This window comes from Ictalurus furcatus, chromosome 9, assembly GCF_023375685.1.
Source record: "Ictalurus furcatus strain D&B chromosome 9, Billie_1.0, whole genome shotgun sequence".
Lineage (NCBI taxonomy): Eukaryota > Metazoa > Chordata > Actinopteri > Siluriformes > Ictaluridae > Ictalurus > Ictalurus furcatus.
In genome coordinates, this window is record NC_071263.1 from 7303427 (window position 1) to 7316333 (window position 12907).

The following is a 12907-nucleotide window of genomic DNA, read 5'->3' on the forward strand; positions in this document are numbered from 1 at the left end:
ACTCACCCATTTGCCAGTGCGTACCTTAACCTGGATACTCTAGACTTAACTAAAACATAACTAAAAACTTCTCATAAGCTTTCACATCACATATGTTCATAAGCATGTGGTGTTCTTTGTTGTGTACAGGTGAGGGTGTGGGTATGTGTGCAGTGAGGAGCTTGTGTTTGCTGGCCTGTGCTATAATGCAGGACAGTCCAGACTGCCTGGTGCAGGCTCAGGCCATTGCATGCCTCCAACACTTGCATATGTTCTCACCCCGGCACATCGACCTGGCCAGTCTGGTACCCAGCCTCTGTGTGAGTATTAAGACACACACTCTTAATTATGGGACTCAAAATTAGAACCAGATTTAGATGAAGGTCTTGATTTCTTTTGATTTTTCTGGTGTCTTCATGATGTATGCATGGTTGCCACACTAAAAATTCTCTGTGTACTACACACAATGTATTTTAATAATGATTGATTGGTTTGTTCTCTATTATAAACAGCTTTAGTGCTTGTGGCTGTCCAAGTTGTGCTTGATCATTACTAGCTTTGCTTCTCTGACAATTAGTTTTAAATGTTGTCTATATTTAATTGTTCTGCTCAGTCAACAAAGTAGAAAGTAACGCTTCCTGGAGTGTCTTAATACTGAAGAAATAACACAAAACCTCTTTTCCCAAAGAATACCATTTTTTGCAGTGAAGAATGGAATAAAATTGGCAGATCAAGATGTGCTAATTTGGTAGTGTCTTACCTAAAAAGACAGTGCTGTAACAAAGTAACAAAGGTGCTTTAACAAAGTATTAGTTAAGCTGTGTGCACACTTGTGCAACCAGGTTATTGTACATTTTTTTTCCTTTTCTTTTCCCTAAAATTTCCTTACATTTTGACAGTTGCTGTATCACATTAAAGGTGAAAGACCTGATATTTATTATTTATTTATATTTATGATCTGATATTTATTTTATTTTATTTATTTATTTATTAATTACTTGCCATTTTAACAGGGGTGTGTAGACTTTTTATATCCACTATATATTACCTGGGTTTATTTTTACTTGGCAGTTTATAGAAGATAAAATATTGTGGAATATTTCCATGACAGATTTGGAAAGGACTAAAATCCAAGATATGGAGTCTTTCACCAGACTTACCTTATACCACTTACCCATGTAAAACTAGTTCAATCTGAATAGAGCTATAGGCACACACATAAACTAAATTATTCCATGCATTTCCTCATGAGGTGTTAAGTGTAGTGGAATAACTAGTTGTAATAATGAAGTCCTCAGTTTCGATCTTGAGTTGTTCTGGCTTGAGATGATTTTCCTTGCTATGACAGTGCTATGCTTTACTCTCTCATACAGGGGATCTTGTTGGATTATTCTGTTTTGGTACGTCTCCTCTCCTTTTCTGTTTGAAGTTCTTGCCATTTGCTATTTTGTTTTTCCTGACTCTTTTTCTTATCTTTCTTTTGCTCACTCTCTCACTGACTTTCAGTTGTTTTGCAGGCTTACCCTAAACAGGTGTTCTGCTTTTGAGCATGAACTTGCAGTCACAGCCTCTCATTGCAGGATTAGTGCCAGGGAATTTTCAGGGTTTTTTTCTGCAGACATACATACAGCTAGGCCTGAGCAAAACAATTTTTCTAATATTGGAATAGCTGTTCCAGTACCCCTAATAACTCAAGGACAAATGGTAAATGTATAATAAAATTGAGTAAACCTATTTGATAAAGCACAATATGCACTTGTGGCATGACAACATAAGTCACATTAGAGTTCCTCTTACCCTATGTTCACACTAGCAAGCGACCTGTGTCACTTAATATCTGTGTTTTGGAAGCTGGGATTCCAGCTGCCTCAAGCCTTCTCGCCTGACATGGGTGCCTGACCTCACTAATGTGCTTGTGACTGAATTGACAAATCCCCACAGCCATGTTCCAAAATCTAGTGGAAAGTCTTCTCAGAAGAGTGGAGGTTATTATAACAGAAAAGGAGGGACTAAATTTGGAATGGGAATTAAAAAAATAAAATAAATCATGTCTCATATTATGTTCAGGTATCCACAGAATTTTGGCCATATAGTGTACATCGAAAATTAAAGGTCGCTTTTCAGTTTGTCACTTGCAAGAGTGAATGTAGGGATAGTGAGATAATTTTCCCTAGAAAAGCCTTGGCAGTAGTCCTGCCCCCTCATACTTTTTCTCTACTCTTTCTCCCTTCTGGCTTTTCACCTCTCTGGAAAGAAAGTGGGTTTTTCAGGGACAGATCACAGGTTTATTACAGGATTAAATGCATCTTGGTTACCACAGATTGTCAGTCATATCACTGTACTGCTCTCCTGTTTTTTCCTGATTTTCTCTGTTTGCCATTATAACCACTTCAGTATGTGCTGTCAGCACGTACGCTATTTTACAGATAGTCCTGTTTTGTTTTTTTGTTTTTTTCTTCAGATATTCTTATATTTAATAAGTTGTGTATCTGTTTTCATGCAGGTGAACCTGTGCAGCTCGTACCTGTATCTACGCAGGGCAGTAGTAGCATGTTTGCGTCAGTTAGCACAGCGGGAGGCTGTGGAGGTGTCTGAGCATGCTGTGGCCCTGGTCAAGGAACTGCCACGAAGAGACAACACACAGTTGGGTAAGGCAGCATCACACACCTGTTGTAACACCTGCTTTCTCCTGTCCTGTTATGTAACTGACTATGTTTACATGGACAGCAGTAATCTAATTATTGACCTTACTCTGAGTAAGACAATACTGTGATTAAGGTGTTTACATGAGGCGCTTTTAGAATACTCCTTTCATGTTCCCATGTTACATGTTATGGAACATAGTTCGATTAACAGCACACGTCATTACGTCACCGCGCCACACCGTCCGACGTTCCCTCCAGAATTTCACGTATTAACATACAGTTCGTCTTCGTTATGGTACCGTATACAGTTTTGGGTGTTTTTATTTAAAATTTTTATGAACGCTGCAAGTGCGGTTAATTATTTGTCATGCTCTACGTGCAAATAGACGACTGCTTGAAACCGTGGGCTGCATCCCAAACCACGTACTTACCTACTTTATAGTAGCCGAGATACATGTATTTCGTCTACTACAGGCCTATAGTAGGCAAGTACGTGGTTTGGAACGCAGCCGTGCTCTCTTGTTTGCCTTAAAACGGTTGAACACTGCCTTGTGTGATCGTGTCTTGTCGCAAAATGTGGTGAAAAAGCTCACACGACGTTAATAATGTGATTAAGGTGTTTACATGTCTGTAATACACGTCGATAATGCTAAACTAAAACAGGAATACTCCACACGTCTTAATTCAATTTGTGTTTACTTCAAGTATGACCTTAATAGGATTAGGGTAATTAAAAATTGCTGTTTACATGGTAGTTTCTTAATCAGAGTATTGTCTTAATCGGGTTAATATCGGATTATTGTTGTCCATGTAAACACACTGACTGACTGACTGATTTGTAACTTGTACACAGTCTCATACACAGCAGAATTGCAATATGTGTTGTGCACAAGAACACACTTAAACTGTGGTCTGTGCACCACACACTCAAATGTGCTTTGTTTAATACACACACAACTAGATTCCTGTCAATGAAAAGATAAAATGCTCAAATAAATAACCAAAATATTATTGTACACATTTAGATAGTGAGCATAAAATTTGCGTAGTTTGATTGTGTTCATAAAACTGTAGTGAAGGGGTCCCTGAAAATTCATTTTACAGTTAAATAGTTCCCTGGTCTGAGAAACCCTGCTTTAAATATTATATTGTAAAATTTTTAATTCTCACTGGAAAAGGGCCTGCTTTATGTGGTTTTGCCTCATAGATGTGACCATTAAGGAGGTGGGTCTGGAGGGAGCTTTGTTTAGCCTGTTGGATCAAGAGCGGGATGCCCAACTCTGCCAAGACATTGAAGAGACACTTGTCCATATGATGAGCTCAGTTGCTGAGAGCCAGCTGGCTCACTGGCTCAAGCTCTGCAAGGATGTACTCTCTTCTGCCTGTTCAGGTGGGTTTATGTCATATGGACAATAGAAATTCATTCATTCATCTTCAGTAACCAATTTATACTGATATGGGTTGCAGTTGATCCGGAGCCTTCGGAACAGTGGGCGTTAAGCATGAATACACACTGGATTAGATGCCAGTCTATCGCTACACACACACACACACACACACACACACACAGATTACAGAGTGGACTGACAATACCTTTTCCAAATGTATTTTTACAGATACATTTTACAGATATTGGAACTAAGACTATTTTCTTGCTATGTACTAGACTCAGTAATTGCTGCACCTGTGGAGTTGAATCAGGAAGAGGATGCAGACAGCTATGATGATGCATCATTCTTTCATGCCAAGTGTGTATACAGTGGGCCCTTCAACAACTTGCGCTGGTCCAGCCGTGTATTTGCTGTCAAGTGTGTGTGCCACATCATAGTGCAGTGTGAGAACGGACACCCGGCTCACTTTGACATGACACTGGCTCAAGAACAGTGTTTACATAAGTCCACAGGTCAGCGTTCACAAGAGATGAATGAGGATTGTGATTATTGTTATAATCTGTGTTGTTTGCTATTCCATTACAATGTTCTGGTGTCTCTCAGCCTTTTTTCTTTAAGAAAATTATAGGCTACAACAAATTACTTGAAATTACATTATAGAAGGTTTTACTGTCTCTTGCATCCTTTGTTTTGTAGATTTCCTGGTTCTCCACTTGGCTGATCTGGTGCGCATGGCCTTTATGGCAGCAACAGATCATAGCAAACAGCTCCGGCTGGCCGGCTTACACATGCTGCTGCTCATCATCCGCAAGTTTGCCGGTGTCGCAGAACCTGAGTTCCCTGGCCACGTCGTTCTGGAGCAGTATCAGGCCAACGTAAAGCTGTTATTCAGATGACTTACTTTCCGATGTAAAAAAGAAAAATGTCAACAGACTAAATGATTTGAAAGTTTGTGTTCCAGATATTTTCTGATTTGGTGCAAGGGATGATTAGTTCTTGATTTAGTTAATGGCAAATATTTTAAAGCTTCTGTTTCAAAGCTTCTAACAGAAGCTTTGAAACAGAAGCTTTAAAATATGCAGAATTCTGCAGTTAGTCCTTTCCTCTACAGCTCAAAAAGATTCAGTGATTCTTTGCATGTGTTGAGTAAATTGGTAGCTACAGTGCATCTACATGGCAGGTGACAATAATTAACATTGGAAGAAAATAAATGTACCAAGTAATGTTACCAAGTTATGACCTCAAAAATTAAGAATGGGATTTATTAATACATAATTTTGTTAGTTGGTTAGAAATTAATACAGGAAGTATGTTTGAAGTAGCATGTTGGCTTATTATTGCCTTCTCTAATATTATATTAAAGTAATTTTTTTTTTTTTTTTTTAACACTCTTTAGCCAAGACTCCTTAATCATGACAAACTGTAGTAATGAACTTGGCTATATATTACATTAAAATTTGATTGCATCTTGTTTGCATTTTCTGCATTGCATAATTATCTGTATTGGTTATGTTCTTCTGTAACAGTGGCAGGATTTTTAAATCTTATTTCTTGCTATTTTTTGCAAATGTAGAGAAATATATATATATATATATATATATATATATATATATATATATATATATATATATATATATATATATATATATATATATATGTATATATATATGTATATATATATATATATATATATATACATATATATATATATATATATGTATGTATGTGTGTGTGTGTGTGTGTGTGTAATATAAATTATAAATTATTTGTTTTGTATGAAGGTGGGAGCTGCTCTAAGGCCAGCCTTTTGTGCAGACACTCCTCCTGATGTCACTGCCAAAGCCTGTCAGGTCTGGTTCTTCAAATGCAGCTTTAAAATATCCTATTCTGTGCATCTGCTTTATTATCCATTATTTTCATCCTGGACTAGCCTCATGGTGGTTCTCATTGTTATGGGCATGCAGGTGTGCAGTGCATGGATGGCTAGCGGGGTTGTCAGCGATCTCCGTGACCTCAAGAGGGTTTACCAGCTATTGGTGTCTTCGCTAGTTAAAGTTCAGGCAGGGAGGGATGTGCCTAATCCCCTCTACAACGAGAGCACCTTAACCATGGAGACACTGGCTGTGCTCAAAGCCTGGGCAGAGGTGAGATGCTGCATTCATTGTCCAGTTAAGTTCACAATCCATCCTGAACATCTGAAGATCTATGGATTTACTCCAGGATTCTCCTAATATTCATCTGGCAATGACATTAATACCTTTTATTTATACAGAGAATAAGCCTACTGAGAACAAGATTTCATTTACAGTAGGGCTCTGTATAGCAGTGTTCTTGCAAACTGTAAGCAAGCATAATTTTTTCTTATATTGCATGATATTAAATAAACCCAGACATTTAAAACAGATTAATGTGTTTAAAGATGTTGCATTTTTACACTTAATTTGAAATAAATTCAGATCAGCCTTTGGCCTGGTTTGGAGGTTTAAATTCCACACCCATATTTTGTTCCTTGAGCCAACAGTTCATTGTGGCATACTGATTGCTCTGAATGCAATAATGCCAGAATTTGTAAGGCATTACAAGGTGAAAGCTCTCAAGATTAAGGAATTTTTTTAAGGAGTCTTTTCTTAAAAATGTTTTTATGTAAATTACAAATTTACTTTGCTTAGAGATCAAGGATATGGAAATGACTTTCATAGCAGTAGAATCTTTAAATTGTTTCCCTTCGTATTGTTTACAAATTGAGTCCCAGTAATGAGTACTTTTCTTTCTGTGCACGTCATTGCAGGTATATATCATGGCAGTGGAAAGCAGCAGGCATAGAGAGCAGCAGCACCCTGCTGATGAAGGTGAAGCTGCAGGGCTGCTAAAACTGGTTCAGGGTGAGCTGGGCACACTGAGCTGCCTGTGGCTGGCGGCACTGCAGGACCACGCACTGCTCACACTGCCTCCAGACTATGCCAAGCAGCTACCCTCCACAGGTCACCATCAGCAAATCACATATTAGCGAGATGAAGCTAGCTTTGGAGAAAAATAAATAAGGAGGTTAATTTGATAAAAGTAAAAAAAAAAAACTGTTTGTTTATTTCAGAACCAGACTTTGTCACAGCTGAGAAAGCGGGTTACCTGAGACTGAAAACACTGAGAAACAGAAGTTACAGTGATAAAACTAATATTCAGTTTGAATATATTTTTTAGGAGGGGTTCTACCATGGTAATTACTGAAATAGATATATCATTAGTTCTGCTATGTCAGTGTACAATAACAAACTGTTTGTTGTTGCACCCCTTGAAACATACTAAAAACATCCATCCATTTTCCGAGAGAGCATGGAGCCTGTCCCAGGAAACTGCGGGCACAAGGCAGGGGACATTATGGACAGGGCACAATCGCACACACATTCACACACTACTGATAATTTGGAAATTCCAATCAGCCTACAAGGCATGTCTGTAGACTGGGGGAGGAAACTAGTGTACCCAGAGGAAACCCCCAAAGCATGTGGAGAACATGCAAACTTAATGCACACAGGGCAGAGGCAGGCTTCGAACCCTCAAACCCTGCTAAAAATATGTTAAAAGATGTTTAAAAGATTGAACATACCATGCAAAAATCTGATATTGTGTTGTAGAGAGCTCTTGAATATGCGAGACAGTTAACACATGATTGTAAGGGGAAAGGGAAGCATTCAAGTACAAAAAGATAGTAAATACAAATATACAAAAAGCGATACTAAATACACAATAGTGTAGCTCCTATAATGGCTGTGTTTCTATATTGTTCTGATAAACTACTAAATACTGAGAGCAATTTTAATAATTGTTTGAGCAAATTAAATAATTATGTAACTTTATTCTGTTATATTATTTAGTGCCATGCCTTTTTTTAAAAATGCGGAGTTGTAGACCTCACGACCTATACCTATAACTACACAAGCAAATATGACGGCTTGCAGCATATCATATTCATAAACGTAACTCCTAAAGCTTTCAACTAGTATAGTTATTGTAGTTGTATATATTATATAGTTGTGTGTGTATATATAGTATTATACAGTTGTAATATTGTAGTTCAGCATTGTTTTCTGAGGTTGTGTCAAATAACTTCTCTTTCCTCTTGTCTCAGGTGGCTCGTTCTACACAGCAGAAGCACTGGAGCAGGCACGTCAGCATTACTGCAGCACCTGGGCTCCAATCCTCCATGCCACAGCACTCTGGCTCAACAGCAGTGAGTTTATCATGGCTGATGAGGGGCCGGCCAACCTCTCCAGACCAGTCACCCCCACCTCAATGGGCCAGTCCTCCACTCTGGACAGCGCAAAGTCCCAAGAGGACATCAGTGTGGAACGTCTCTACCTAATCCTTGGTCAGGGAATGGCACTGAAAGAAAATTTCACATATAAATGTATACAAAGGGGTCTTTTTCATGTTTCATACAAGACTTATGCCTACACCACCTATACCAGACTTTGGTCACATTGAAAGTTGTCACTTATGTTGACCAATAATGGATAACTGTCCTGAGTGAATGGATTATTTTAGTTTTAACTATAATTGTTGAATACTGATTAATGATATTTTCTGTGTTTGTAGGCATCAGTGTGGAGTTTCTGTGCTCACCTCACTCTCAGAATCAAATGGAAAACATCATCTCATGTCTTCACGCACTGCAAGCTTTACTTGAAGTGCCTTGGCACCGTTCCAAAGTGGGCAATGATCAGGTAGTCCAGCATGCAGTGGTCTAATTCAATGAAATACAGCTCAAGGTTTTTTAGAATTGTTACATCATATATGCATATTTTCCACGAGTGGTAATATATGTATGGTATTAAAACTAAAATGAAGTGAGGTATCTCACTATAAGAACGCCTCAGGCGTGACTAATTGTGGAAGTACCAGTAACACCACGTCTGCCGATATGGCAGACCAATCGCTGCAGCAATCAGGGAGTCCCTCCTCCCTGAATATAAGCCGCCACTGCCTTACACTTAGTGATTAGAAATACCTCACTTCATGTTATCAGAACCAGGGTTACGATAATAACCTAAAGTTCTTTTACTAACATTCATTCACTAACTCACTATGTGATATAGACCACTCCCATATTGCAGATATGCTGTCGAAGCAGACTAAATGATGGGTATGACACCCTTACAACGAAAATCCAACACATGAGTGCTTAGTGCACTTTATCTCTGCTCGCTCCCAGGACCGGGTGAGCCAGAGAGGGCTCTGTCACATCCAGTTTATAAAATCTCGAAAACATGTGCGGGGATGACCAGCTAGCCACAGGACATATTTCCTGTATGGAAATCCCCGTAAATAGTGACGTATTAAATCCCCAAGACGTAGCCACACCCCTGGTGGAGTGAGCTCGTAGACCTACAGATTCGTGCACAACAAACTCTCCTCCACCACCCAGTGGGAAAGATGTTGATGTGAGATGGGTTTCCCCTTGTAAGAATCAGTCCAGGAGACAAAAAGCTGATGGCCCACCCGAAGTGCTCTGGTTGTCTGTACATGCATATGCAGAGCACGAACCGGGCACAAGCAGTGTAGCTGCTCGTCCTCTGTTGATAAAAAAAAGGCGGCAGATGAAAATCCCGCAGATCCACTACTCAACTCGAGTCATGCGAATCATTTACTTTAGGCACAAATGGCAGGTTAGTACTAAGTGTTACCTTTTGACCACCCGGGGCGACCAGCATACACGAGGAGTTTACTGATAACGCATGCAGTTTGGTCACCCTTTGTGTTGTTGTGAGAGCAAGTAACAAAGCTATCTTTAAGGAGAGCAGCTTTACATTAATGCTACCAATGGGTTCCTAAGGGGGCTTTGAGAGCAGCTCCAGGACCACGGACAGATCACAAGGTGGGACCAGTGGTTTACATACTGGGTGTAACCGTCGTGCTCCTCTCATAAATCGGCAGATAAGAGGATGCTGGCCTATAAAACCCGACTCAAGTCCGATATGACATGCCAAGATAGTAGCCAAATAAATATTCACCATAGAAAAGGCTTTGTCCTTATCCAGGAGATTTTGCAGAAAACATAACACGTCCAAAACTGAACATAAGTATGGGACTACATTCTTATCTGCACACTATCTTTCGAACACGCCCCACTTGTGATTACATAAAGAACACATCGAGGCAGCCCTCGCATTCTGAATTGTCTTAGTCACATTCGGGGTTAAACCGGCTACATTTAGATTCTACATCTCATGGGCTAGGCCCAAAGAGCTAGTTTCTGAGGAGAGGGGTGGAATATTTCCCCCCGAGCTTGTGAGAGGCCAACCCTGTGCACCGGTAATGGCCAGGGCTGGTCGTTGAACAGTTGGATAACTCTGCCACGCATAATCTCTCCAGCCAATACGGGCGATCAGAATCATCACATGGCGGCATTCCCTTACTCTCCACAGTGTCAGCCTGATTAGGCTCAGCGGAGGGAATGCGTACAGTAATACGTCCAGCCATTCATGGGCCAGCGCATCCACACCCAGTGGTGCATCGTTGCTCGCCAGAGAAAAGAAGAGAGGACATTGCATGTTTTCGTGCGATGCGAAGAGATCTGCGGCAGCCTGCCCGAATCTCTGCCACACCAGGAGAACCACCTGAGAGTGAATCTTTCATTCCATATATAGAGGACAGCAAGTCCGCGTGTAGAATGTGCATCGCGCGCAATGACAGGAGGTTTGTGCTGCTCCATAAGGTCAGCTCCTTCTCCAACCTGTGCAGCTGGAGAGAGCATACTACACCCTGCCAATTTATATAGGCTATCACTGTTGTATTGGATCCAGACCAATACATGATGAATTTTGAGAATGTGCACAAAATGTTTCAGAGCTAAAAACACTGTTAATAGCACCAACCAATTGATGTGCTTCTTCCTCAGTGAACCCCTCTCACTGCTCTGCCTTTGAACACTGCCATTCCCCAGCGTGTGAGAGAGAGATGCATCTGTCGTCACCACTTTCCTCACTAAAATAGCACCCGGTAGGCATCCTGTTCTGAGAAAAGACAGGGCTCTCCAATGACAGTGAGCCTTCATGCATTCTGGCAAGACGAGCACTCTGCAGCTGAGACGGCTCTTGGGAAAATGCTCTGCGATGCCACCCAGTGCTGAAATTCCCTCCTTCTCAGTAATCCTAGGGAACTACTGCCACCATTGAGGCTATTAAACCTAGTAGCCGAAGACCCATCGGGACCAAGACTGATCTCCCTCGTTGAAATAGGGCGATGCAACTGTGAAATGTTTCAATGTGCTCCTCTGAGAGAAAAGCACAAAACACCTGAAACCCAAGTAAACTATTTCCTTCAAAGGAATCAGACAGCTCTTCATTTGGTTTATGTTGAAACCCAATCTCACCAAATGTGTCACCAGCATGTTCGTATCTCTCTCCGCTTGCCGCTGATATGGCAGGCAGACGAGCAGATCATTGAGTAGATCGTAGATAAGATGAGACTCTGATCCCCTCATTCCTTAACAGGGTTAGAGCTCCCTCTAAACATTTGCTGAATATCCTCGGCGCTAGCAAAAGGCCGAAGGGAATCTTCACATACTTGTAGGCCATGTCCTGATATGCAAATCTGAGATATTTCCAGTGAGCAGGAAAAATATCTATGTGAAAGTATGCGTCTTGGAGATCTACTGACGTGAACCAGTCTCCTTGACAAATAGAGTGAGACAGTGTTCTGAGTGTGAGCATTTTGAACCTGTATTTTCTGAGGTGTTTGTTGTGGGACCTGTACATCCAGGATGGGACGGAGACCACCCCACCCCCCCCCCTCTTTGGGAATCACAAAATACCAGGAATAAAATCCCTGATGGCTTTCCTCATTCTGGATTACTCTCATCACTCCTTTCATGAGCAAAGAGGATATTTCTTCCTCCAAAACCTGAGCTGACTCCCCTTGGGCCGCTGACATTACCACTCCATTGAAAACAGGGGGTTTTACAGCAAACTGAAGCCTGTATCCCCCTTATTATTGTGGTTACAACCCAGGGATGGACTGCGCATGTTTGCCAGTTCTCCATCTAAGCATTGAGTGAGTCCTTCCTGTATTTGCTCACTAGTGGTCTTCTAGTGGCGAAGGAAGGGACTTCAGCTCCAGCCAAGTAGTCATATTCATTGTAGTTTTTTTTTTTGTGTGTATTTCTTTTTTCTTTTCCCACAACTCTCTGCAGCCTCGGCCTGGATGCGTCAGAGAACTCTTTATTTTTATTGGAATGTTTGTGCACTTTTGTTGTCCCCCCTCTCAGAACAAGCCACGAAGGTGGAGGGGGAGAAGACATGGGCCACTCTCCTGTGCACACTGGGCACTGAATCGTCCACATGAACTATTTTTACATTTTGCACCCTTCTCCTTTTTGCTGTGGGGGGAGAGGAGCGTTGCTCCAAAGGGTTGAGACAGAGCCAAGGCGGTGTCTCAGGTTGCCCTCCACTTTTTGCTGCCCTGAGGGTTTGCCGACCGGTGTTTCACAGCTGAGGCTGCAAAATACTGTTTCGGCCTAACGAAACCGACTCCAGCTACGGGGCTGTATTTCCTGATTGCTGTGTTGGAGGGGTGTGAAGAGGCAGATAGTCACGCTGTCCTCCTTTCCCAGTGGGCCTGAAAATTGGCCGGCTTGGATGATGAGTCCAAGCCAACGGTTTTCTGGGGAGACAAGCCTCGAATGCCTCTCCCTCCTTCTTCCGCAGGTTGCACTGCTAACAACCCATTTCCTCCAAAAGCTCAGTCTTGCATTCAATGCTCAAACTGCCAAAGCCGACGATTTATACATTTTCTGGAAAACAGAGGCAGCAGGGTGTTCTGTTTTCCCCACCAGCGAGGCTCCGGCTGAAGAGAATGCTGCTTTACAACTCGGGTGCAAGTGGTTTGCAATAGATG

General features: G+C 41.3%; 1 protein-coding gene across 3 annotated transcripts in view; it reads left to right on the forward strand.

The window, feature by feature from the left end:
* Window positions 1–12907, forward strand: part of heatr5a (HEAT repeat containing 5a) — an 87961-nt gene that overhangs the window by 57027 nt on the left and 18027 nt on the right. For 2 of the 3 annotated variants that reach the window (XM_053632102.1, XM_053632104.1), the window contains 11 exons: window positions 130–299; window positions 1353–1379; window positions 2483–2627; window positions 3832–4014; window positions 4291–4527; window positions 4712–4890; window positions 5797–5865; window positions 5980–6159; window positions 6804–6996; window positions 8142–8381; window positions 8609–8736. In XM_053632102.1, the coding sequence (XP_053488077.1) occupies window positions 130–299; window positions 1353–1379; window positions 2483–2627; window positions 3832–4014; window positions 4291–4527; window positions 4712–4890; window positions 5797–5865; window positions 5980–6159; window positions 6804–6996; window positions 8142–8381; window positions 8609–8736 (1751 nt within the window). The remainder of the gene's footprint in view (window positions 1–129; window positions 300–1352; window positions 1380–2482; window positions 2628–3831; window positions 4015–4290; window positions 4528–4711; window positions 4891–5796; window positions 5866–5979; window positions 6160–6803; window positions 6997–8141; window positions 8382–8608; window positions 8737–12907) is intronic. The other variant, XM_053632103.1, reaches the window with a different exon arrangement.